The sequence below is a fragment of the Marmota monax genome, unplaced genomic scaffold (genome assembly GCF_021218885.2).
Source record: "Marmota monax isolate L192 unplaced genomic scaffold, Marmota_monax_Labrador192_F-V1.1 WCK01_AAM20220418_F8-fsc00015, whole genome shotgun sequence".
Lineage (NCBI taxonomy): Eukaryota > Metazoa > Chordata > Mammalia > Rodentia > Sciuridae > Marmota > Marmota monax.
This window is the reverse complement of record NW_026692194.1, coordinates 6,073,233-6,100,947: the sequence shown is the minus strand read 5'-3', so window position 1 is coordinate 6,100,947 and position 27,715 is coordinate 6,073,233. Positions and strand designations below refer to the sequence as shown.

The window sequence follows — 27,715 nt, the reverse complement described above, 5'->3', positions numbered from 1 at the left end:
AAAGTTAAAATTTAACTATCTCATGTGGTTGAGTCCCAAATAAGTGACTCCACGGTGGAATTCCAGGTGGGTAAGTCCAAGGAAGAGAGATCTGTAGCAGTGCTGGGAGGAGGATCAAAAAGCTAATGAGCTTCCCTATCCTGAGGAATGCCTTGATGGAGCCCTACACTGAACACATGGTTTCCTAAATCCAGCTCAGTTCATGTGACAGGAGGGGAATACTTCCTTTCCTAGCCTGTGTTGTCTGTTATGAGTTCTCTTTAGTTCAGAGAAGGGAGCAACATGTACTGCTTTGGGGCTTCCTGTATAGAGAGGGTAGGAATGAGGAAGTCCAGAGAACACTGTCCTGGGCAGCTGCCAAGTCTCTGAGCACAGAAAGGCACATGGCAAGAAGTTCCCATCCTGCACACCTATAAGTGTGATGGATACCTTCCCTCTGGGACTTAGACAGAAAAGGGCCTCCTGCTTGATTTAAACACTTGGACCTCTCCTCTTGACTCGTTCATCTTGTCACCTCTTACATAGGCTTTGCCACTGACCTTGGAGGAATATAAACCAAAGCTGGATCAATAATACAAGATGCTGGTCCCATTAATTTCATTTACTGTGACTCTGGCAAGCAAGTTAAAATGTGATTTGTCCTGAGGGGATTTTTATTTTATTTTTTTCCCTCGCTTTATCTTTTAAAAAACTATTAGTTTGAACCCTGTCTTAATTATTAACTCTAGTTTTATCCTAATTTGTGCTTCCCTTGAAACAATTTCCAAAGGGTCCTCTTTCTTAGAAGGAAGCCCAAAAAGGAGACCGTGGGAACTTTAGAAAAATTGAGTTCTGTTTTATCAGTCAGGGTTCAATGAGGGAAGCAGAAACCCTTAAAAGTAGGTAAGTGTGTTGCGAGTGTGCGTGTGTGTGTGTGTGTGTGTGTATGAGAGAGGAGAGAGAGAGAGAGAGAGAAAGCAAAAAATAATCAAAATGGTTTTGCCACCATAATGAAAGTACAAATAACAGGGACAGGGACAGACTTCACGGATCATCTATGCCTTTTATTCAGCAGTGGAGTCAGTTAGGCATTGGAGGGGCTCACTTTCTAGGGTAGAAAATGGCCCCTGGTTACAGGAGGAATCTGTGCTCATACACTGAGAGATGACATAACCACTGAAGACTTAACAGAACATATCAGTTTGGGCATTCAGGAAACAGGTTGTGAGATTTTGAAATTTGTTTTACTGGGCAAGGATGGAGGGTCCAGAGTTCAGCATTCAGTGCTTACCTCTTTCCCTCCAGGGTGTATTGTACTGTCACTGGAAAAGGATTTATTTGGGGAAAGATCAATGTTTTGGCTTCTTCCCAGAGAGCAAAGTTTTGGCTTCTCTCTTCCTCCTTCCTCTGGTCACACTGTCTTGGGGGGTTTATCAATTCCGTATCCTTCAGATGGGGGGGGCACCGATAATGCCCCAGGGATTGACCTTTCACCATTGTGGTGCTGATTGCAGAATCTCTGTAAGGCTGTTGTGTTTGTATCTGATGCTGCAGTTTGAAGGCCTAGACATTTGGAACGGGCAGGTAAAGTAGAGGAGAACAAAGTTAATCTGGAACCACAACATGCAATAGAACCTGTGAGGAAGGACAGAAACTAATGTCAGTTCTTTGCCTCTGACTTCATAGCATCCTTCAGGGGAAGCGGGCACCCCCTGCCACGGAACTGACTGGCAAGTTGGAGATGTCAAAGAAGGATCCAGGGGAAGGTGGAACTGCTGTAGGTCTGACTGCTGTCCTGCACCAACAAGGCAAACCAGCTGATAAATAACAACATTGGTAAGGTACAAAATAGCTGCTACTTCACATCCGCCCTCCCATCCATCTTCTGGTCAACCTGACCAGAAACCCACAGGAAAAGGTGTTCTGGGAAATGTAGTCTAGCCTAGCCAAATTGACCTATTTCAAAGCCAGACATGCCCTAAGCAAAATAATAGTAAATTATTGTTTGGCAAAGTCAGAACCACCATCATTTGAGCAGCGTGCCAAATGCTTTATGTGAATTATTTAATCTCATAATAGTTTTATGAGAAAAGTATTCTCTTCCCATTTTACAGGCGTGGAAACCAAGGCAGCATGTTGTTATGACTACTCAGCACTCAACACTATTTTCTGATATTTTTTCATGTCTCTAGTTCTTTGTCACTACTGAAATTCTCCTCTCTTTTTTTGCTGTTTCCCATATTGTTTGAAATAGTTTGGATTTGACCAGAAATAATGGTCATACCGCAGAGTCAGCTGGTAAAGAGTTATATGAGTTCCTCAGATGAGCAGAATAAGGGATAAAAGAAAAGCAGTCATGGCTTTCCTCACTGATTCATAATTTCTATTACATCAGGGCTGCCTATGGCTGCAAAAGTGGAGAAATGATAATATTGACTTTCATGAGTCCCTATTTTTTTCTCCTGAAAACCGGCTTCCCTGATCTTCCTGCTTTTATATGCATTAATGTTCTCCAATGTTTGGAAATATCAAACTGGCGTTTGTGATTTTCGGAGAGAGACTATGAATCATCAACAAAAATAGTCCCAAAAAGGAATTGGTTAGAAGGGTCTCATAATGAATATTTTTACCACTACTTCTCCTTTGCCTTTGATTGTTTCTTGGCCAGGGCTTTTAACCTTGCATGTCTCAAGAGAGCGGTACAAAGCTTTTGTATATGACATGTGCTCTAAGAGCCAAGAGGACAGGGGGTATGTTTTAATTTGATTAACTCAGTGTATCTTTTTAACGATTTTAATGCTGACATTGGTAAATTGCAAAAGAACTGCTGAAGGTTAACTTTTGGAGATGCCAACAAAAGATGACTGGTGATTTGTTCTCATTCTCTGGCACTACAAAATTATCTTTGTCTCTAAGTTCAGCTTTTGCCCTAGTTTAGTGGATGATAGTTTGAGTAGCTCCACCAATCCCAATTTCTCCATTCTCTTGTCCAGAGTCAGTGCTTCTGTGTCATTTTAAGTAGATTTGCACAAATTAACCTTACAAAGTTAATGTTTAATTTTAAAAGCTGCACTTTTTTTCCCCTTATTTCCATTTTGGTTAGCAGACCAGATGCTTTGCCAAATTTACCCTCAGCTAATTGCATAGTTCAATGTCCTGAAATGTGCCCTTGTTTGCTTAAAACCTGCTGATTTGCAAAAGAAATTGTTCCAGGAATGTGGGTCAGTGTGGACGCTCCCATGGAGCTGAATTGACCAAGAATGAGCCATGCAGCCCTGGCTGGGGCACTGGGTGCTTATAAATTTGCAGGAAGAGAGGATTCTCCAGGGCAGGATTTTCATTCTAAGGATAAGACTGCTGGAGGTGGGGGAGAGCTGGGGCCTGGAGACATGGACAAAAATCAGTTTGGCTCTGATCCACCTTTGGAATCCCCTCAAGCTTTTCATCTTGAGCAAGCCTTGGATCAAGATTGAAATAAAATGTTAATGCACAGCCAGAGGAAAATAATTTCAAAATCTGACATTTGCTCCGCCTCTGTCCCTAGAGGCACTCTGATCAGATGTATGTGAAGTAGGAATGATCTTCCAGTGTGATGAGAATAAGGCTGAAGTTGCTCAGTTACAGTCTCTTGCTTGTAAATCTGGAACCTGATGGTCAGAGGTGTGTTCCTAAAGATCGACTTGGCCTGAGGCACATCGCAATACTCTTGCCAGCTCCCACTCCTGCTATCAGTGGAATGAACTGAGAGCAGACTGGAGGAGACTGGGAGGGTAGGAGAGAACCCAGAGAGACAACATGGATGCTGCTCTGGTGGAGGGGGGCAGCATTCGAGGGGAGAATGTAATGTCTGGTCACCTTGGTGACTGTGTGGCGTGTTGCCATTGAACAGGTGGGTCAGCTGTGAGCACGGACCCTTACTCAGGATATGAAGAGACAGCACTAGTCTTAGTTATACCATTCTCCAGGTGGCTGCCAGGTTCCTGCCAATCCTGCCACCTGGCCACCTTTCTCTTAACAGATATGCTTTGCTGACCTAGGAGGCAGACGCTGAGGGGTCACTTACTGCATCTCCTTGGCTCTAATCATCCCCTAGAACTTGTTTTACTCCTTAGAAGTTTAGTCACTTAATAATTGTGTTAGTTCCCAAAAGCTACCCAACAAATTACCACATATTTCGTGGCTTAAAACAACACACATGTGTCATCTTATAGTCATGGAGATCCTAAGTCCAAAACGGACCTCGCTGGGCTAGAACACCTTGTTGGCATGGCTGTGTTCCTTTCTGGAGCTCTAGGGGAAAGCTTACTTTCTTGCCTTTTGCAGCTTCAAGAGGGGTCACATTCCTTGACTTGTGGCCTCTTCTAGCTTCAAAGCCAGCCTTGGCTGCCTGAGTCTTCCTCACATCTCATCATTCTGACACCCACCCTATTGCCTCCCTCTTCCTCACTTTAGGACTCTTGTGATTACCTTGGGTCCACCAGGATGATCCAGGGTGCTGTCCTTATTTTAAAGCCTGCTGTCCAGCAAGCTCATTTCCATCTGTCGACCTTCTTCTCTTTTGCCATGTAACTTAACATATTCACGGGTTCTCAGAATTAGGATGTGGACATCTTTGGAAGATCACTACTCTGCTCACCATCATTGTAAATCCTCACCTTTCCCAAAGTGCTTTTACAGACTTCATTTGACCCTGAAAAATGTCTGTGAGATAGGTGGGTGAGTGGGAACATCCTAAATAATGCAGAAGGAAGCTTACATTGGAGTCAAAAACCACAAATAAACCTTGCTAGTAGTCTAACCCAAGTTTACTTGGAAATAGGGTAGAACATAGTTAAGTCAGAGGCCACACTGTTCTGTTTATTTCAAAGCTATCTTCTTGATGACAGCTAAAGAGGAAGGGCATGGGGAAAGCATGGCTTTGTGTGGCCCGCTGTCAGGGCTGGGTCCAGGTCCAGGTGCTGTGCTCATACAAACTTGATCTCTTCCTGAGTCTTTGATTCCCTGTTTTTGCCTTCCTAAGTGTCTTTCTAAGTGACCAAGATGATAATCTTAACACAGATAGCCACAGGAGAAGGGTATGACCCAAATGCAAATCTACTTGTATATATTAAAATCAATTCCATAAGTGTGGAATGGAAAATGAAAACCAAAGTTCTGACACTGACCTTGTTGAATTTTCCATAAAGGAGGAAGAGATCATTTATAATAAACCATCAACATATGGACAAACTCTTCATTAAATTAAGGATGAGCTTTTATTAATAATAATAATAATAAATTAAAATAAATAAAAGAATAAAAACCCCTTGCTAGTCAGGATAATCCTAAAAGCAACTAGTATGCATTCTGTCATGTATAACTAATTAGAACAAATAAAAATCAATTAATTAATTAATAGATATATAAATAAATAAAATAAGCAACTAGTAAGGGAGAATTCAGGCTGCCATTCCATGACTGTAATTCAAATACACAGGACCCAACTCTCCCCACAAGCTCATTTCCCTCTGAAGATTGACAAGAAGCTCTCAGGAATTGGATCCTGAATCTAGGGAAGTCAGGGAAGAAAAACCAAAATCCCCAACCTAGTAAGAGGCTGTTTGCAAAAGGTTTACACTGAGCTCCTGTTTGTGAGCACTTCCTCTCTGTTTTATTCTGTTTTGTTTTGGAGTGGAATTAAAAACTTCCTCAACCTTCTACAACATCTCTGCTCAGAGGGCAGATTTTAAAACAAGACAGGGATAACACACACACACACACACACACCCTTTTGGGATGCTGGGTTCTCTTTCGTCAATAATACAGGGAATCTAGTCTTCTGCCAAGGATTAAACTTGAAAACAATAGTGCATTCCACAGGCCCCTGTACCAGGGGACACCAGGTGGGCAGCACACACGTCTTCCTCTGAGGTTTGAAAATGGTTCAGGTATCTTGGAGTGCCCAACATCTCGGAAAGCAATTATGATTGAACACACAAGGGTGGGGTTCCCCAGGGGCGAGTGTGACTTTGATTCTTCATCTTCCAGCTGCAAAGCTTTGCTGTCTCAATTACTTAAAATGACAAAGGATGGAATGTTTTCATTGGAGAGTCCCAACACTGTTTCCAGCATATTTTCCACTTGCCTGACTTTGCTCTTGGCCCTGAATGAAGTAGAAGGTGGAGTTTTCTGTTCTGAAATCATAAAAATCTCTTTACTGGCATGCATGCAGTCAGATCTGCTCTTGATATTGCTCATGTTATTAACTGCAGCTGGGTTTGCTGTGAGTGAAATGTTTTTGTCTTGGGTGAGGATCACTGTTGACTCGTGATGGCCTGGACCCTGCGATTGGAAGTGGACATTATAGTGAGGGGCTTGATTATTCTTGTATTTTTGTTGTGTCTTTTTACTTTTAAATCCGTATGTTGCTTTGGGCTTGTTTGCAAAGGGAAAAAATATTTGGCTCATTTCATTTCATGCAGTAAAGACAGGAGCTTACTAGGGGCTTGGGAACTGTTTTTGTAATTTAGAGGACTGTTTTTATAACCTAGCAGACTAAAGTTTTTAAAACAATTTGGTAAGCCTTAAGTATTACTAAATTTCGTGTGATAAGAAGCCACACAGGAACACCTAAAGTATGTTTGCACCTTACTCTTTATTTTTATTTATTTAATTTTTTGTAGTTGTAGATAGAATGCCTTTGTTTATTTTTATACAGTGCTGAGGATAGAACCGAGTGCCTCATGCATGCTAGGCAAGTGCTCTGCCACTGAGCTACAGCCCGAGCCCTGCACCTTACTCTTAACTCTATTACAAACCAAAACAAAAAAATAAACAAAACCTTGCAGCAGTGTTATTAAATATGCTTGTACATTTGAGCTCCATGGTATTCATACCTGTGATTTCCAGAATTAGTGAGTTCCCCATTGTTCCAGTAGGACCAAAGATTAATTTCAGAAAATGTTTGTCTGGTATTTTATAAAGCCTTATTATAAATGCAGAAGAATATCTGGCAATTTCTCATACTCTAAAGATTACAATGTAGAAACACTTTGGGCTGCTGCTCTGGATCCCTGGGCTATTTGAAATGGGATAGAGTCTGGTCCAGAGAGGCCCAGAGTTCCCTCACCAAGCACACCATATTATTTTTCCCTACACTCCAACTTTTGAAAGGTTCTACTAGACTATAAGTCTCCTAAGCTCAGGAGCAGCATCTTGCCCATCTTAGAATCTCTGTGCCTGCCAAACCATAGGACCACAATTAATTTGTAGAACTGTGTGGAAGAAACCCGTGGGGCTGGGGTTGTGGCTCAGTGGTAGAGTGCTTGCCTAGCATGCATGAGGCACTGGGTTCAATCCCTGGCACCACATAAAAATTTTTTAAAAAAATGAAGGTATTGTGTCCATCTACAACTAAAAAAAATATTTAAAAAAAAAGAACCTTGGAATCAGACTTTCCACATCTTGAAACACAATTCTGCCAATTGCCAACTATGTGATCTTGGTTAATAACACAGTCTGGCTGGGCACAAATGCCGCAGTCTGGCTGGGCACACAATCACGAGCCACCACACAGCTTGTAGATTCAAACAGCAACTCTTTATTCCCGAACTCACACCAGCCGTCTACAATCACGTTCTGGGGAAATCCACGTTCTCTGCCCAAATCCACGTTCTCTGCCCAAATCCACCTCCACTGGGCTTCTATCTCCAAAATATACTGTCTGAATCCCGTGAGAACTCAAGGGGAACTCAGGCAGCAGGATACGCCCTATTCCCAGCAGGAATAATCTTAAACCTTAAACCTGGAACCTAAACCGGGAACGCCCTAATCCGCCTTGGTCCTTGAGCAAGGTCACCTACATTCAATGTCACTGCAACATGGGGTACGCTGGCAAGGAAATTGTCATACCTACTTGGCTAATGGCTCCCAGCATCTCCCCCCTTCTGATTAATTAAACAACAAGCAATGTGGCTTAAGGACCGTGCCTGGTAGGTTGTCCAATTCAACATATGGTTCTTACCCGTCATCGGAAAACTGACCTTTAGCAGAAGGGAGGAGGATACAGAAATGCCACGACACCAAGCCAATTGACGGCTCCTTGGGAAAAATTGCATCACTGGTGACACCATCAGCAAAGATATGTCAGCACTACCACAATTAAAAATTGCATCACTAGTGACACCATCAGCAAAGATATGCCAGCATTACCACAATTCGCTGCACCAAACGATAGTTACATAGTCCAGGCAAGTTCTGCAAGCAGTTCAAAGCGGAGGAATCTATCAATATGTCCATTTCCTCCCAAAATCCGTTTCCTCCCAAAGTAGGTTGACTCCTTGATTGAGCATTCTTCACCGGCACTGGGATGGAGATGGGAATTCTGGCAATGATGCTAAAAAGACATTATCCTGAAAAGAATTATTAAATATAATGAAAAGGAAAGGTGAAAGTAAACAAACAGATCTGTTAACCTACTTTAAAAACAATCCTTAACAGCTGTTTACCTAATTTAAATTAAACCATTTAAATCACGTGAATAAAAAAAATAATAATAATAATTCGGATCCATTTTTTCATGAGCGCTCCTCATATAAGAAATATGGACATATGCACATACAGACATACAACACAAAACACAAGAGTGTACACAAACGTACAACACATAAGAAAATAGTAAAGGCCTTGTAGCTTTACCTAGGTGAAATCTCCATTGCAATGTTTAAAAACTCCACAGTCAAAAAATAAAACTGATCAGAAAAACATTAACCTAGGTTTGTATGAGCTCAAAAAATAAAAATAGAACCTTATGATGTGGAAAAATGCAATAATAAAATAGCTATTGAAAAAAGCATCCTGGTTAATCACTGTCGCAGATGTAAGAATGGCCAAGCTGGAGTTCTGGATATCAGCTGTTATGGATTTGAGTCAAATCATCTTCTTTTCGATCTGTAGAAATTGTTTTAGTTAATCTCTCTGGAATCCAAATCGGCTGCTGTTCTCCCTGTGGAAAAACACAAACAGAGCCCCGACTCCAGACAATCACTGGGTCAGGACCTTTCCATTGTCCTGTTAGAATATCTTTCCAAGGTACTTTAGGCTTATGTACATTTTTTGGATACATGTGCCTTTCCACAGCACTAAGTCCTGATGAATCCAAATTTAAAAAGTTTAGAGTAAAAAGCGTTATTTTAAGTTTATCTTTGGGGGATATATATACCCCTTTCCAATTCCCTCTTTTTGCTTTAATAAGTATGTTTTAATAGTTTGATGAGCTCTTTCAACTATGCCTTGTCCCTGTGGATTGTATGGGATTCCTGTTATATGAGTAATACCAAATGATGAGCAAAATTGTTTAAAAGAGGTAGAGGTATAGCCAGGACCATTATCTGTTTTTAACTGTTTAGGAACGCCCACAGTGGCAAAATTTTGTAAGCAATGAGCTATAACATCTTTAGTTTTTTCTCCGGCATGAAGGGAGCCCATCAAAAATCCGGAAGAAGTATCGACTGTAACGTGTAAATATTTTAATTTTCCAAATTCTGGCAAGTGTGTGACGTCCATCTGCCAAATATGGGTAGGTATCAGTCTTCTAGGATTGACTCCAAGATTAACTTGTGGTAAAAATGTCACACAATTTTGACATTGTTTTATTATATGTCTGGACAAGGGGATTCAGGCAGCAGGATACGCCCTATTCCCAGCAGGAATAATCTTAAACCTTAAACCTGGAACCTAAACCGGGAACGCCCTAATCCGCCTTGGTCCTTGAGCAAGGTCACCTACATTCAATGTCACTGCAACATGGGGTACGCTGGCAAGGAAATTGTCATACCTACTTGGCTAATGGCTCCCAGCAGGTTAACTTATTAAAATTCTCTGATATTTAGGCTTTTTTATTTTCAAAATGGGATATGTCATTATAGGTACAATTTTAATAAAATAGTAATATAATAACAATCATGTGCTATATAATGACATTTCAGTGAATGACAGACTGTATCAACAATGGTAGACCCATAAAATTATATTACCTAGTGATGGTGTAACTTGTCTTGTTGGTTTTAAGTACTCTCTCCGATGTTTGCACAATGATGAAATTGCATTTCTCAGAATGTATCCCCTTCTTACAATAGCTTGGAGGAGTAAATAAGGTAGCACCTGAAAGCATTTACCATTTCGCAAGGACCTACTTCAGCAAATGGCAATCCTTTTAATCAGTGTTCCAAAGGGTTTTCCCATTAAAAAAATTAATCAAACACACATCTCTTTAACTGCCAGTCTACTTTGATCAACATGAAATGACTGAAGCAAAGTTCCGATCTGAAGCAAAAAATCCAGACTTTTCAATTTTCTTGATCAGGATTTTCATGGGTAAATATGTTCGATTTTATTTATTTATTTATAACAATGACAGTAGCTTCTGAATTTAAAAAATATATATTTATAACTACTTTCATTTATAACTACTCCTAGAGGTCTGGGGTCCAAGATTGAGAAATAGTGTCAATGTTCCTGCTTTGGAGTCTAGGTTGTCTAAATTGACCTAAATACATTTTGGAAGCAAGTGTTTGTGGAGAGGGGCACCGCACAGTGAAATAGCATGTTAGAGCCACACAGGGTCATGTGTAAATCCCCGTCTTTCATTTACTTGCTGTGCGACCACGGGCAAATTCTGCAACATTTCTTGAGTCCAGTTTTAGCTTCAGTAAAATAGGAACGGTGTCTGCCTTGCAGAGTTGTCATGAGAACTGGATGAGATGTTGATAAAGCCCCAGCACAGCATCTGGTACATCGCAGGCGTCCAATTAAATGGTGGCTGTTATTTATATTAGTCTGGGGAGTCTAGCCAGATTGAAGGTTTATGCTTAGTATAGGAGTGGTTACTGGTTTTAAAATTAGGATTATTTTTCATGCCATAAAGATTCAGATATGACTAAATGTGGCATTTCTATTCTGTAGGGAGTTTTAAAAAGAAACTACTGTACATTAAGAATAGGAGACAGGAGCTCTGAGTTCTAGCAGCTTGATTATTCCTTCATCTGTGTATTCAGTCAACATTACAAAGTGCACAAGCACTGGTCCTTGTCCTTAAGATGCTCAGCAACTGCAGGGGAGACAGTTACTCAAACTTGCTTTCTACCTCATCAAAACCTCTGCCCTGCCCTTTTCAGGGGATTACTCTTCAGAGTTTCATATTCATATATCTATATCTATTTTAGTATTGGGGAATTGAACCCAGAGCCTTGTGCATGCTGGGCAAGCACTCTGCTTGCTACTGAGCTGTATCTCCAGCCTGCTCACTTCCATCTTGTAGAGATCCCCATAGTTCATTTCTTCTGCCACTTTCTTGACAACACCTGACATCTCCATATTGTTGTCCTTCCACTGTTCCATATACTCCATATACTTTGGATCAACTATTTGCCTTCTGCTCAAAGTTAACCTGATAGATATAGAAAATGACCCAACTGCATAAGTCTTCAGCCTCAGTGGTCTTAATACCCCCCTCAGTAATTCTTTGCCTCATCCTGGTCACTCCTTTCATTCTCCACAACCCATGACCTGGCTTTGCCTACTTCTTCAGTCTCATCTTGCCCACCCCTTTTCCTCTCAACTTCCCCTTGTGCACTACCCAGTGCCTAGGATTCCCTCATACACACACACCATGACATTTCTGGCTTCCCTGGTATTGCTCATGGCATTTCCTTAGTCGTAGGGACATGGAGCCTTGATCAGTGTGGATTTAAGAAGTCAGTTCTGTGGCAGACACATTTTTAGAGCAGGGATGAGTTACTGCAGCTAGATGACATCCTCTTCTTTGATCCCAAGCAACTTAAATGATTTCCTACAGGAAGAAAATATACTGGCAACTGTGTTTTGCATTATAAATGAATGCATTTGTAGTTGGTCTGTATATCAATCTTTTGTAAGTTTGGTTACTATGGTTACTCCTTTTGAGTATGTTTAGTTATGATACACTAACAAAATTGAGTTGCTGGATATAAGAGCCAAGAACCAAACTGTACTTAACACCTCTAGACAAACAAAACCAAAGTAATTAGCTGGTGGGCTGGGGTTGTGGCAAGTTGTGGTAGAGCACTCGCCTAGCATGTGTGAGGCCATAGGTTTGATCCTCAGCACTACAAAAAAATAAATAAAGGTATTGTGTCCATCTACAAATATATATATATATATATATATATATATATATATATATATATATATTTTTTTTTTTTTTTTTTTAAGAAGTAATTAGCTGGTCTCCTGATACAATGTATCTAACCCTCTTCCCTACATCAACAATGACTTCCAAAGATCTTTAAATGCTCAAGATCATCATTCTTAAGACAAAGGGAGTGGAGGGACTTGGATGTGACATATTCTATATAGAAATGTCCCTAATTATTATTAATAAATATTAGCTTATTGAGAACATCCTCACACCAATACCCAATTTCCTTCTTCTGAAACGTAGCTTTCCAAGCAATCTCTGCAATTATGACTTGATCTCTCAAGTGGACTTGGCCCTCAGATAAAGTGTTTTATGCCTGTACTCAGTGCAGACCAGATAAAGCTGCTGTTATGAATTTTGAGCCTCTTATCAATTTATATAGAAATATCATAATCCATGCCTAAGCAAGCCTGAGGTTCAAGTTTCTGGGCCACGGGCCAGGGATATAGCTCAGTTGGTAGAGGGCTTCCTTTGCATGCACAAGGCCCTGGGTTCAATCCCCAGCACCACAAAAAAAAAAAAAAGTTTCTGGGTCCATAAGGCAACAAGATGAGTTTAAAGACTTAGAAGGAATTAAACTGCCTAGAAAAATTCCAGGATATAAACTTATAATAATATTTTCCATTTATGAGTGTATTACAGTTTGGATCTTAAATGTTCTCCCAAAGCTCATATTTTGGAGGCTTGGTCCCCAGATAATGATGTTACTGGGACATAGCAGAAATTTTAGGAAATGATCCCAGTTGAAGGAAGTAGGTCTTTGGGGGATGTGACTTTGATGGGTATATGTGGACCCTGACCCCTCTTCTCCCTCACTTTACTTCCTGGCTGTCATGAGGTGAGCAGCTTTGCTCCACCATACATTCTTCCTCCTTTGGTATTCTGCCTCGCCACAATGATGGGGCCAAGTGACTGGGGTCTAAGACCTCTGAAACCATGAGTCAAGATAAATCTTATCTCCTTTTAAGTTGCTTATCTCAGGTATTTTGTCACAGTGACAGAAAGCCATGCATATTTATTAAATGAATATTTATATTAAATGAATAATATTAATATTTATATTAAATAATATTAATATTTATATTAAATGAATATGCCATGCATATTTCATTTAATTCTTGAAAAGCTCTATTAGTACCCATATTAAAGATGAGGACATTAAGGATTAGGTAAATTAAATAACTTAGCTAAATTGATAAATAGATCAAAGATTTAAATATAGGTCTATCTGCCTGCAAGCCCATCCTTTTATCCACTGTGTTATACTGATTCCCTTTTATAAGTCCATTCATTCATTTACTAAATACTTATTGACCAATTATTGTGTGTTAAGCACTGGAAATTTAACAATGAGTAAGATATTTGCCATGAAGACCTTACAATTAAGTAGCAGGAGCCTAATAAGTAAAATGTAATTGTTTTAGATGTCGAAATAGAGTATGTTCAGCAAAGATACAGAAAAGAGTACAAGTTTACTGGGAAGTAGGAGACAATGGGAAATTACCATAGAGGACATGACAGTTGAGCCAGGTATTTTTAAAAAAGCAAGGTCTGGATATGTAGCTAGGTGATACAGCACTTGCTTAGTAAGCATGAGGCCCTGGCTTCAATCCCCAGTACTGCCAAGAAGAAAAAAAAAAAGTGAGAGTTTCATGCTATGGATAAGTTTACTTTAGGCAGAGAGAAGTATGGAAGGAAAAAATCTGTTTGCAAAACCCAGACTGGTGCAGTAGGGGAACTGGAATGGTGTAGGATGGGAGGAGCAGGTGACAGCAAGATGAGGTCAGGGAGGTATGGAGAGGCCCGATATGCCATGTTAAGGAGTTTGGCTATTATTCTGCAGGAAATGAGAGTCTTGACAAATTTTAAGGAGATCAGTGTTAAGATTAGGTTTGGTTTTAGAGTCTCACTAAGTATAACTCTAGGATGGCACTGTGGAGTTGAGACATGAAAGAGAACGGTGGCATTTCTATCCTTCATGATTTGGTCCTTATACTTCTATTAATATATGCTTATATTAATTATATTACTTGAGGTCATCTCCTGAAACACCAGATGTTTTCCCTTTAAAAATAACACAGAATTCTGAACTAGTGAAGTGCACAGAGGAGGAGGATGTGTGTGTGTGTGTGTGCAGGTATGTATGTGTGTGTAAAATGAATTTGGGTTTAGCAGTTCAGCTTTTTGTGAGATTCTTTTGAAATGTGATTGTATCATCTATCAAATTAGCTCTCCCTCTCAGCTCTCTATCATTTTCAAATATGACAACAATACCTTGTAATTTCTGTTTAAATGTAGACATGCCATTCTTTGCCTACAGCATAAAGTTCAAACTGTTTATCATAATGCATCAGAGAAAAAACTGATAACATCCTGATGCCAGTCTTTTCAGTTTATCTCAACACCTCCCCTTTTACACATATTTTCTTGATGAAAAATTTTCACCTTTGGTTCAATTTAGGCCTTATATTTTCAAATATCTATGCCTTTGCTTATCCTGTTTCATCTATCCCATTTGACTATCCTGTCCCCTCACTCATTTTCACCTTTTACATAGCTCTGTCACAATACTATCATGAGGCATTATGGTACATTAAATTTCTCTCCTCTGTCAGACCTTGGCTGGAAGGGCAAGGGCTCAATGCTATTTATCTTTTTAGTCCTGGAGTGTTAAGGCATAGTGGATGAGATATTGTTGGAGCTAATTAAACTAAGTTTACTTTGCAGAACAAAGTCATAGCATTCTAAAAATATGAAGCATATCTTTTGTTGCTGTTTTCTAATTTACTGAACATTCAGTCGTTAACTTTTCAGCCTTCTCTAGCAAGGGTTTATTGACTCTAGGGAGAGATAATTTTTAGAATAGCAAATATTTTGACTCTTAATAAGCTCTTATTCTTTTTAGGAAAGCTACTTGAAGCAAAGTCCTAAATATCTACTCTCTCTAGTAGTCATTTTAGTACTTCTAGGTACTAATGAATCAAGCATTTATAAAATAGTTATTAAATGTGCACATAACTTGAATATTAAGCATTCTTCCTTGAGTCTATACTATTGAGCAATGTCTCCACTGTATTTTCAATTATAATATAAATAACTCAAGATCAGAAACTTAAAAGCTTTAAAGATGAATCAATAATACCACTTTTCCTATCAGCTAAATATAGTGCTATTAGAGTTCTAAAAAATTAAAGACAAGGCCATTCTTGGTTGATCATTGTTTTCAAAAGTCTACATTTTTAATGTTGCTGATGCTGAACACCTAAGTCTGTGGATCAGTGGAGGACAAACAGCTGAGACCTGACCTTGTGATTGTATACCCTGGGTTAAAAAGCCCCCTCCAGCGAGGATGTTTAGCTGTGGGGCTTGTTTAGATTGAGCACACTGATAGATTTCCAAATGTCTTTGGTTTTTCATGGAATATATATTCCATGCTATCCTCTGGGTTGTAGCTTGCTTCTAGGAGCTCCGTCCTTTCCTATCTTTGATTTCTAATAGCCTCATTTTCAGAAAGTGCAAATCTATCTATGCATCAAAATTTATTTTTTTAAAGAGAGAGAGAGAGAATTTTAATATTTATTTTTTAGTTTTTGGTGGACACAACATCTTTGTTTGTATGTGGTGCTGAGGATCGAACCCGGGCCGCACGCATGCCAGGCGAGTGTGCTACCGCTTGAGCCACATCCCCAGCCCCTATGCATCAAAATTTAAACCTTGGGGTTTAACTTATATTTAAACACAGTTTCTAGGGCCTGAGTGTTTTAAAATGCTTGAACACTGAGGGGTAGGGGAGTGGGGGAGGTAATATTTTTTAAATAATTCTTACAATTCTAGTAAATATTTAGTTTTATTTTTTATGGACTTAAAATACAAAAATTAATAGTCTCTTAAAACTAGAATAAAGATATATACTCATAACAAATTAGTGTTAATTGCTCTTATAAAATATAGCAGTTAAGTCTTCTGATAAATCTTTTCTATGACCAAAATCTAACCCTTTACATGCTAACAAATGTACAGGGTAAACTGCTCTGTTTGCCTCATTGTTTTCTGTCTGCATGCCTATTTTGCTATGCAAAAGCTTTATGTCAATTTACTTTTTGAGCCGTTTAAGACCAAACCAAATTATTCTTTCAGCACATTTTAAACAATCCCTTAAAGACCTCTTTTTCTTGGCTATGTTTCCAATCTTGGCTTATCACTATAATATTTCATGCTCCATGCTTCTGAAAAAATTCAATATTCAAGAACAAAGTAATCCAGAGCTTTACTTCATTTCAGTCTTTTTATGTCCTAAGGCTGTCCCAACTCAATGACCCAGTTTTTATTGTGTCACATCTCACTGTCTGTTGCAGACTGCCACCAGCTTGCCTAATCCTTTTCCTGTCCCTTATCAGTTTTCCCTTAATTCAAAAATCTTTTTTTTAAATTCTTTGCACTTCTCCTTTCACAGCTTTTAAATTTCTTTTTCCTCCTCCTTCTCAGGAGACTCAATGCTCCTGTGGTAGGTACTCAGCAATACAAACAGGTAACCAAAGTCCATGAGCCTGTCCTTGTTGGAATATTATTTGTACCATTTTTAGAATAGTGGGTAGCAAATGATAGAAAGTGGATTATAATTTGGCAATATGTATTAAGAGTCCTTAAAAATGTTCAAACCTTATGATCTGCAATTTTACTTCTGATAATCTGGCTTATTAATTTAAAAAAATCACCTAAATCGGGCGTGGCTGTGCATGTCTGTAATCCCAGCAGCTCAGGAGGCTGAGGCAGGAGGATTGTGAGTTCAAAGGCAGCCTCAGCAACTTAGTCAGGTTCTAAGCAACTTAATAAGGCTCTGTCTCTAAATACAATAAAAAAAAAAAAATGGCTGGGGATGTGGCTCAGTGGTTAAGTGTCTCTGGGTTCAATCCCTAGTACCAAAAAAGAAAAAAAAAACAGAATCACCTAAGATATGTAAAAAGCTATACTTATGCATATATGTATGTGTGTATATGCAAAAGAAGAAAACAACACAAATACTCAATAATAGGAGAAAAGTTAAATTATGGTCCATGTACTTGATAAAATAATGTGCAATCATTTAAGATGATGGCAATGTGACATTGTAGATACATGGGTAAATAATTACACTGTTCTCAGAAAAGCAGGGTACAAAATTGAAAGTGCCTATGATTACAACTTTTTTTTTTTTTTTGGTATTACTGAGGATTGAACCCAGAGGTACTTTACCACTGAATACATCCCCAACCTCTCTTATTTTTGATTTTGAGATAGGATCTCACTAAGTTGCTGATGGTGACCTGGAAGGTAAGATCCTCCTGTCTCAACCTCCTGAATTGCTGGGATTATAGGCACATGCCATCATGTCTAGTAAAATTGTTTTTAAAAAAGCACTTACAGAGCACTTTTGCCAACAGTTGCTATTTTGGAATGGTAGAACAACAAAGGTTTTTTTTCCACTCTCAAAATCTTGTGATTCTATTTAAATTTTTTAAAACTGGAATCTTGCTGGGCATGGTGGTACATACCTGTAATCCCAGGAACTCAGGAGGCTGAGGCAGGAGGATGGCAAGTTCAAGGCCAGCCTCAGCAATTTAGTGAGGCTCTAAACAACTTGGAAGACTATGTCTCAAAATACAAAATAAAAAGGGCTGGGGATGTGGCTCAGTGGTAAAGCACCCCTGGGTTCAATCCCCATTCCCAAAATTAATAAACTATAAACTTAACGGATTCAAATAAGAATAATGTAAGTAGATTAAGTCTAGCATAACTTAAATTTAATAATAATGTAATAACTGGGGAAGGAAAGCAAAGAGAGTATGTCATTTTATTTTCCATTGTAGTCATGTCTGAAAGGGAGAATTGGGAAAAAGTTCTCAATACCTATTTTAAACCATAACATTATTTTTTAAAAATTTAGTAGGTTCTTATTTTATTGTCAAGTTTTACTGTCCCTGACTTGATCCAGGCCAGCTTGTTGTCTCCTAAAGAACTTCAAGTTCTTGTTGGTCTCTCTATCTCTAGTCCAACCTTTTCAAATAATTTCCCACACTGTCTTCAGAGAGATCTTTCTGAAACCCAAATAAATTTATGATACTGCACTGTTTAATCTATTCAGGGATTCATTATATTCAAATCTTTATTCTAGCACCTCCCAAGCTTCTCTGCCTCATTCTGTGCCATTTCTTCTCTTTGCACCAGTTTTGCCAAACTTCTTGTAATACCTGCTATGGTACTCACAGTCATTATTGCCTTTACCTCTCACTCCTGCGCTAAGTACCCACTCATTCTTCAGATCTCAATTGTCACTTTCTTTGGGAAGGCTTTCTGGATTCTTGGTCTCATGGAGACATTCCTTTCTCTGTAATCCACAGTGCCTCACCACACAGTGTGATCACTCACTTGCCTATCTGTCTTTTCTACCAGACAATCAACTTCTTGTTTGTACTGGCAGGTGAGAGTCAGCATGTATACATTTAACCTGATATGGACTCTTCCCCTTCATTGTGGATGTTAATCGATGTTGATGTGCTAACCTGGATGAGCACAGAGAGGAATGCAGGGGAAGCCAAGGGTTTATTATCCTCAGGTACTTAAAGGGGTAGTAACTCATTCAGTGTACCTCCCTGATAAAGTTATACTTTTCCACTTTGTGTTAAGTTGTTGTGCAAATGTTTTACCTTCCATATCATAACCCTGAGAACTGGAAGCCATCTTGTCTGTGCACCCTTGAGTATTTCTTGTATATACTTGGCATGCATTCAAACACATATTAAAGTAATAAATTTCAATATTTTAAAATCATTTTAATATACAGGAATTCATACCTACTTTGTCTCTGATGAGACAAAACAAATGAGAGAAAATATGTGGAAAACAAAATACTTGTAAAGCTCAACATCTTAACTAGAAAATTTCAGAACAGTTTCGTCATGCCCTTGTAGAAAAGTAGAAAAGCATATAAAAAGATTCAAATGAAATCAAGATAAAGACTGCCTAGACACTGAATGTGGTAACATGTAAATATCTGCTCTACCTCAATTTTATTCACTTTAGATAGAAAATGAGGAATACTCCAAGAAAAGTTACTTGCTCGGCATAACACAAAAGTCGTGGTTATTGATTAGATAAGAAACAAATGACCTGGTCATGGTCTCAAATTTCATTCTTTGTTTCTTTGTTCCTACCTTACTATCTCTGTATTTTAAGCAATGTGTTTATTACAGCAAAATTACCTGAAATTTTTAATAAAGCAAACCATTTTCTCAAAATTTTTACCATCTTAAGAATTTTTATAATGGCTAACATTTTAATTAAAATCATAAACTAAATTCTTAATCATAAACTTAGGTTTAAATATACCCAAGGCTCTGCTATTTAAAATAAAACTCCGGAAACAATTTGGAAATAGTAAAGTCTTTCTGGATCATCCTAATTTATATGCTTTGTAGATTTAAATTTCTGTTTTCTTATAGAATCATCTGTTTCTATCTGAAAAATAAATGCAAACAATGTGAGGTCTTGAAAAATATTCAGAGAATTATATTTTGAATTTCCAATTATTACAGTATATCTCATGAGTACTCTGAGAAAGACTAATTCGTCACTGCATGGGGGAGAATCTTTGACTAAATTTATATATAATAGTAAAAAGCAGAAATAATAAAATTAGCACAATAGTTTGATCAGATATAATCAAGAATGAATGAGAAACAAAGACTTTTTTTTAAAGTAAGCACTATTAGAATGAATAAGGCAAATTATGGAAACCCAAAGAAAAGCATGAATTGCAAAAAAAAGAAAAATAAAATTAGGATAGTTTTTAAAATAGCTACTATTCCTTCAGTAAAATTCATTATGTATAAAGGTATACTTCCCTGTAGAAATGAAAATCTAAGATAAAAATATTATGTTCCTTCAGACAACCCAATATCACTAGAAAATAATGTTCAGATATACCCACACAACTTTCTTTTTAATCTATTTTAATTCCTTTCTTCTATTTGCAAAGAAACATGCTCATTTAGGATCATGAGCCTTTGGCCAACTTAGCTCTCAAATCAAGCCTCTTGTGAATTTAATGAATCTATAGGCGCTCTTCAATGAATAATGATCTAGTAGATGATATCACAAGGGTTAATTTAATGTGTTTACTACAGAATCTGCTACATAGATGGAGCTCTGATATTTTTTTCTCCTTCATTTCCCTGCAATTCTGTAACCAAAACAGAACAGAACAGAACAAAACAAAACAAAACCATAGCACAAAAGAATTACACAACACAGGAATGATCTGTTGCTTATCCTTTAGCATAAATAGTTTATAATTTATTGTAAAAACATTTTGCGTACCATCATCACAAATACTGAAAATGAGTTTATGAAAGTTACAATTTTATCACAAAAATATTTCCTAAATACCATGATAATCCACCTGTCTTCTTCTTTATCTCATTATAACACACTAAAATGAGGGTTAGAATTTAATTTAACCTAGCCGACTTGAAGATTTGGTCTCTTGGTTTATACATATAGTCTAATACCATTTTCATTTCAAGATACATGGTCAAATGTACAGCCAAGATATGGGTAACTGACAAATTTACATAGGAACTCTTCAATGAATAATGATCATTGAAACATAGAAACATACACACTTCTAGTTATAGATTCTAACTAGAAGAAACATACACACTTTTCTAGTTATAGATTCTAACTAGAAATATTACAGTAAAACTGGTAAGCACAACTACAATAGACAGATACCTACACACCTGAAAAAATCAACAACAACAAAACTTTAGCAGCAGGTGGACAACATCTAGGTCTTAGGATCAGTATACTGCTTTTGTGTACTGTACAAAGTCTTACTGCCCCGCAATCTGGGGGTTTCAGAGCTAGATAGCACGCAACTCAAAAAACTTGCTTTGTCCTTTTTTCATGCTATATCTCTGAGTTTCCCCCTAACTCTTGTAGTCTTCTAAAATCATCTTTCAGATTTTCCCTTAATAGCAATGAATCAAATCTCTTGTATACATGACCTCATTCTTCTATTGTCTCCTCTGTTTGCAGACAGCCGATCAAAGTCCTGGAGATGGAAACGAACTGCCAACTGATTGACCATTTTCCTCAAGGTAAGAAATGCTGAAATAACTTGGAATGTAAGGAAGATAGTGAAGATGATATGAATTGCTTTTTCCAAGGGCAGATTCGTTAGGCCTTCATTAAAGAGCAAGAAAAGAATTAAAGGCAACTGCAGTAGAAGACTCAAAAGCCAAAAGCCAGCCAACTCAGGAACCTGCAATAATACACATGAATATGATTAGATCAGGAAAATGCCATGTTTTGTTTATACACATAAATGAGTACTTAGCACTGCTATGAACCTATGGTATGGGCTCTAAGAGTAATTCAAAAGGAGTATGACGTGGTCCTTGTCCTTAGAGATCTTACTGTGGAATAAGAAAACAAACAATGTAAAACAGGACTAGAATAGTACACTTTAGTCAATGATTAAATGCAACATTTAGAAGTATATTTGCTACAAGAAGACAATGTTAGGGGAGGTGAAAGAAAGATACCAAGGAGCTATTCTTTTAAAGTTGTGCAGAGGGAAGAAGGTAAATAAGAAATGATCATGACTCAACTGGAAATCATCACATTGGCCTGGAATGGATTGCTGTTAAGAAATGACAAGAAATTCAGTAAGATATGCTGGGTGTGGCCTAATTATGAAGTCCTAAAAAACCACAAAATTATCCCAACACTCTGATAACTGCAAACGCTTTTGCTTAGGCAGTACAATGATTCAAAAAACATGGGCCTGGCAAAGGAAATGAATTTAGGATTTTTCTCATTTTCTTATTCAGGATCCAGACAGACATATTTAATTGACCAAATATTTTCAAGGCCAATATGAAGATGAAAACTTATCAATTCTTAATTGCTTACTACATCCAAATACTTTACATAAATCATTTCACTTAGTCTCAACAAGCTTGTAAAATTAATATTATTTTCTTCATCTTATATTTAGAGAAACCAGAGCTCAAGAGATTCAGCAGGGCTGGGGATGTGGCTCAGGCGGTAGCGCGCTCGCCTGGCATGCGCGCGGCCCGGGTTCGAGCCTCAGCACCACATACCAACAAAGATGTTGTGTCCGCCGAGAACTGAAAAATAAACGTTGAAAAATTCTCTCTCTCTCTCTCTCTCTTTAAAAAAAAAAAAAAAAAAAAAAAAAAAAAAAAGAGATTCAGCAAACAGACTACAGTGAGAGGAGTGGTCAAGTTGGAGCCAGGCCTTAAATTCAGGCCTGTGCTCCTTCCACCACCTCTCACTGCCTTGTACTAGCATGAAAACGTTGTTGCATTTATGGGTAGCCCTGAGAGAAAGGGAAGGGCCTACCTTCTCTTGTAGGTTTCCCATGTAGCCCAGGTACAACCGGATGGCTTCAATTAAGGTTATTAGGATGATAACAGTGATCACAATGAATTTGTAGTAATCAGGCAAAACTGAATACTGAAAACATAAAAAAAAGGAAAACGTGTTTGTAAAATCTCACATACAGTAACACTGACCTGAGATTTTAAAAAAAGATTAAGAACTTTAATTTTATTGACAATGGAACAACGTTAGGGATGAGCAGAAGAGCCCTCAGTGGTAAAGCATAGACTTACCTTCATGTGAAGCATCATAATACAGCTCACCCACCAAAGTGGGAAAAAGTAAGTGTTAAAATAAAGCGACATCTGCAATGCCAAACTGGAGACCATTTCATTATCTACAGAAGAAAGAGAAAAGGAACAAACTCTTAATCCTAGTCTCTGCCCTATAAATCCTTTCATTCCTGAGAATCCATAACTGTAATATTGGCTCAATAAAACTACAAATTTTAGGCCTCTTTATAATTTTTGAAAGTAAAAGGAATATTCATCTTAACACCATTTAGTTCAAATATTGGTTACTTGGGGGTATGTTTCAAATTCTTCAGTTACTTATCTTGCCATTACATTCTGCTGACTTTTTTGCACATTACTGGTATAGATTAAATGTGGAATATCAAGATAAGTCCTGTTGAACAGATAATAATTATCATTTCCTCCTCTGTAGAGTTCTGTGAAGTCTATAAAATGAATACATAAATACATAAAAATGAATCACAGATAAACTAATCCCATACAAAACTAATCTCCTCAAATTGTAGGCACATACCCTAATCCTATGCATTCTTTAATGCCCAAGCCAATGCTACCTTTCCCATAAATCCTTTCTTGATCATATTCTCCCATCCCAGCAGAAATGTCTTTTCCCTCTAGGTACTTATTACTTTACACTGTGTATGACAGTGCTGGCATAGAACCATTCTCCCCTCACCCTGTCTAGTACATTGAAGAGACCATGGGCTTTAGGGTCCATGTAAACCCAGAACTCCCCAAGATCCTGTGAGCCTGGATGCCAGTCGTGGGATAAATCATTTAACCTTTTAGAGCCTTAATTTCATCTATAAAATGATATTACAATTACCTTACCCACTGCTTGTGAGGACTAGAAATACAAATTACTTCACCTTGGCACCTGCACACTTAGTAAACACCAAATATTAGTCCCCCTTCCTTTTCTACGTGAATATAGTTTCATTGTAAGCACAGACATATCCTACCCAGATTTGAGACCCTCATAGAACTGAGTATCTTGCTTTGTACTTTGTGAATACCAAATACACATAAGCAGAAAGAATGACTTGATGAAAACATAAATATTCATTATCAGGGTAGCCATTGTGATAGTAAGTCTCATTTATCTAAGTTCATCACACAATACCTTCTGTTTTCATGTAAAGGAGAAGAGCACAAAATTAAGAATTTAACTTTTTAAAATTGAGCCCTACAAGATACTTCCTAAATCTAACTGTTCTTAAGAGCAGATATATATTTTGAAATTGGTTGCTCTAAATGTAAGGTTTTACAAAGGTCTAATGTAAATTTCTTAAAAACATGGTCTCTCACAGAAAAATGGTTTCCTTTGGCTTCAAGAATATACCTGGTTATTATAATCTTTTACTTATACCAATTTACTAAATTACTACTGACAAAGGAATGAATTCTTTAAAAAATCAGTTAAGTCAAAAGAAAACTCACTAGTCAGTATTTTTTTTTTCATAACAACAGTATAATTCTTGGCCAGGTGTGAACTGAGAATGATATAAACTTGTTAATACATACAAATAATCAAAACGATTTCAGATCCACAAAGAAGAAAATGTGGAAAAATAATAATGCATTAATTAAGTTGAAAATTTTAGTTTAAACTTTGGGGCAGTGGCTGTTAAAATTTCGCAAAGAACAATTTTTTATGTTACAATTTTATTACATGAACATCTTAAAAGTTACGCTATGTCTATATTTCAGCAGATCAAAGTTATAATCATGCAATTCAAAATCAAATTAATATGTAAATGAACTTTGAAAGCACAAGACACAAATTTACTAAATTTTGCAAAATGTTGAGTTCTGTAAATGGAATTTAAATTAAAACATTATATAATCCGGCAGGCAAACTACTGGCCAACTGCCTGTTTTCATACAGTTGGTAAGCTAAAAATAGTTTTTCTTATGTTTAAAAGGTTGGGGGGGCAGGAAGCAATATTTTATGACACTAGAAAAACATATGAAATTTAAATTTCAGTGTCCATAAAGTTTTATTGGTTTAGAGTCATGCCCATACAATTACTATTGCCTATGGCTGCTGCAGAGAACATATGGCCTGCAAAGTGTGAAATATTTATTACCTGGCCCTTTTCAGTAAATATTTGCTGACCCCTAATGCCTTGTATTATCAGATGTTAGTGTCTGTTAATCCTTACCCTTGGAATCACAAAAGACAAAACCTAATTTTTCACATTATTCTCTGCACATTTTAGATCATAAAAAGGCCCACATTTGGGGACTAGGCACGTGATCACGATGACAAGATCCAATCATGGGAACTAACTTTGCCTTTCTCTGCCCCCTTGTAAAAATTCCTAAAGCAGAGGAAAAGCTTGCTGTTTCCCTGCTGAGCTCAATGATGAAAACCACACAGGTTTGGTTGACAGTATGCTGTCTATCATCATAATTTAAGGGGTGTGAACTGTTTCGGAGGAAGCTGTATTTTCACTTGTCATCAGGTTGAATGTAGCATCTTTACGTTGTGGTATTTTTGTTACTAGATTTGGGGGGAAGAGTTATATATAGAAGAGGAGAAGGAGGCAGGGGAGATGAGAGTTTTGATGAAGGCCTCGTTAGTATGGCAGCTGACACTCCAGCGGATGGAGGTTTACAATGACTCATTAAAATTCTTTCTTTTTCCACTTCTTCTGCTGGAAAACGGCCTCGTGCGGAACGTATTCTTTCTGCTAGAAAAGGGCAAAAGGCAAGTCTATATCACCGGGGTGGGGTCTGAGGGATCAGGAAGGGGAGATGCTTTGGCTGTTCCCCTGATCCTGGCTGGAAATGCGCGGCGGGCGGTGCAGAGGAAAAGCAACGTTGGCTTTGGCGGACGGGTGTGCTGTGAAGGAGGCGTTTTTATTTTTATTTGAGTCCTCTCCCAGGCAGCTCACGCGACACTCTCTCAGCTGCCGCGCTTGCAATGCACCGGCCAGGTGGCACACGACCAGACCAGGCCCGGCTCGAGGCGGGGGCCTGCAAGGGCCCCGGCCTCAGCACCCGCGCCCAGCTCCTCCTCCAAGGGGCTCCCCACACCGCGGAGAACCCGCTGAAGGCGAAATCGCCATTTTAGGTCCGGGCAAAATCTGGACGCTCCAAACCCGCGCGGCCACACCTTTCGGGCCTCGGCCACTCACCCGGACCCTCACTGTACTCCGGCCCGGTCCGGCTGGAGTCGCTGAATACGGTCCGGCTGAAGTTTCCCAGCCGCTGGCGCACTGGATCCGGGAGCTCCATGTTTGGGCCTCAGTGTCCCTCGCCCCCTCAGACTCTGGCTGGTCTGCTGGCGCAGCCGCGCTCCGCGGTTCCCACGGCAACCCGGCGGTGTGAGGCGCGGCGGACCCCGGGCACGCGCTGGCAGCCTCATTGGGAGCCCGAGCGCCTGGCAGAGGGAGGTCTGCAGAGAGCTGGTTCCAGGCCCTAGGAGCCCAGCACCCCAGCGGGGCTCCAGGCGGCAGATCCCTTAGTCCCGTCTTAAGCCCCACCGTCTTAAAAATAATCAGAAGTAATTATAAACCACCTGAGGTTGGACTGCACCACGAGGCGCGCTCAAACCTTGCCAGTGAGACTGTAAATTAGTGCAGCCTTTCTAAAGAGGAATATAGAATGAATGCTGAACCTAAAGATTGTTCATGACTCAGTAGCTCTGTGTGTGTGTGTGTGTGTGTGTAAAATGTACGGAGAAGATGGAGTGTGTGCGTGTGCTCACTGGCTTTAAGAAAAAAAAAGGACTGAAAGGAAAAAATCTGAAATATTAAAAGTAATTTATCTCTGGATGGTGGAATTGTGGGTGATTCAAAAAAATTTTTTGGGGGGGGAGTATATTTGTGTTTCCTAGCTTTCTCTTAAGATGTATTATTTAGGGGCTGGGTTTGTGGCTCAGTGGTAGAGCGCTTGCCTTGCATGTGTGAGGCACGTGTTCTATTCTCAGCATTACATATAAATAAAATAAAGGCCCATTGACAACTAAAAAAAAATTTTTTTAAATAAAAAGATGTATTACTTAAATAAAACCATATAAGTGTAATATAGAGAAAGGCACAAACTGAATGAATTGACATCTAGGTCAAAAAACTGAAAGGGCTAAGGATGTAACTCAGTTAGTTGGTAGAGTGCTTCCCCCAACACCACAAAAACAAAACAAAACAAACGACAACAACAACAAACAAACAAAAAAACCCTGACCCTTACTCGCATCCCGGGGAGCTCTTCTTTCCTATTCCCTTTATGTCTCTCAGCATAGGACAATTTTGCTAATTTTTATACTTCATATTAAAGCAATTACACAAGAGGAACTTTAAATAAAATCTGGTTCTCAAACTTAGAAAGTCAAGGGTCATATGTTTTCTCTCATATGTGGAAGCTACAGAGGAAAAAAGCAAAATAAATGGAAGGAGGGGATCTCATGAGAATCAAAGGGAGATCAGTAGACCCCAGGGAGGAAGGAGGAGAGGAAAAGGGGAAATACTGGGGAATTATATAGGCCATATTATATTGTTATATTGTGTGCATATACAAATATGTAACAATGAATCCCAACATTATGTACAACTAGTATGGAGCAATTATAAACAGTACTGCTTTTGGTAAAAAGATGCCTCTTGGTGAGCATATGGATGCACTTGTGTTGAGTGGAAATTGCTGGAGGGAAGATGCTGTAAGACCCAGCTTTAGTAGGGATTGCCAACAGTTTTCCACAAGGATCGTACCAATTCCTACTCTTTCCAGCAATGTATGAACTCCCTCTTACTTCATATATTTTACCAACACTTGATATTTCCCCATCCTTTTCTTTCAGCCTTTCTGATGGGTGTGT

The 27,715-nt window shown here is 38.6% G+C and overlaps 1 protein-coding gene and 1 long non-coding RNA gene across 3 annotated transcripts; one reads left to right on the top strand and one right to left on the bottom strand.

Annotated features, from left to right (window-relative positions):
* Positions 1 to 318: 318 nt before the first annotated feature.
* Positions 319 to 21,402, top strand: LOC124078424 (uncharacterized). Of its 2 annotated transcripts, none has more exons than XR_006846901.2 (3): positions 319 to 882; positions 1,666 to 1,815; positions 21,269 to 21,402. It is a non-coding gene; the product is annotated as an uncharacterized LOC124078424 (long non-coding RNA). The 2 variants fall into 2 exon arrangements; XR_006846900.2 differs by lacking the exon at positions 319 to 882 and adding an exon at positions 1,275 to 1,563.
* Positions 20,486 to 26,506, bottom strand: Tmem17 (transmembrane protein 17). The gene is made up of 4 exons (XM_046423201.2): positions 26,037 to 26,506; positions 22,873 to 22,976; positions 22,601 to 22,714; positions 20,486 to 21,494 (listed from the first exon to the last, which is right to left on the bottom strand). Exons 1-4 carry the CDS (start codon positions 26,134 to 26,136, stop codon positions 21,216 to 21,218), a joined length of 597 nt encoding a protein of 198 aa, XP_046279157.1. The 5' UTR covers positions 26,137 to 26,506; the 3' UTR covers positions 20,486 to 21,215.
* Between the last annotated feature and the right edge of the window lie 1,209 nt (positions 26,507 to 27,715).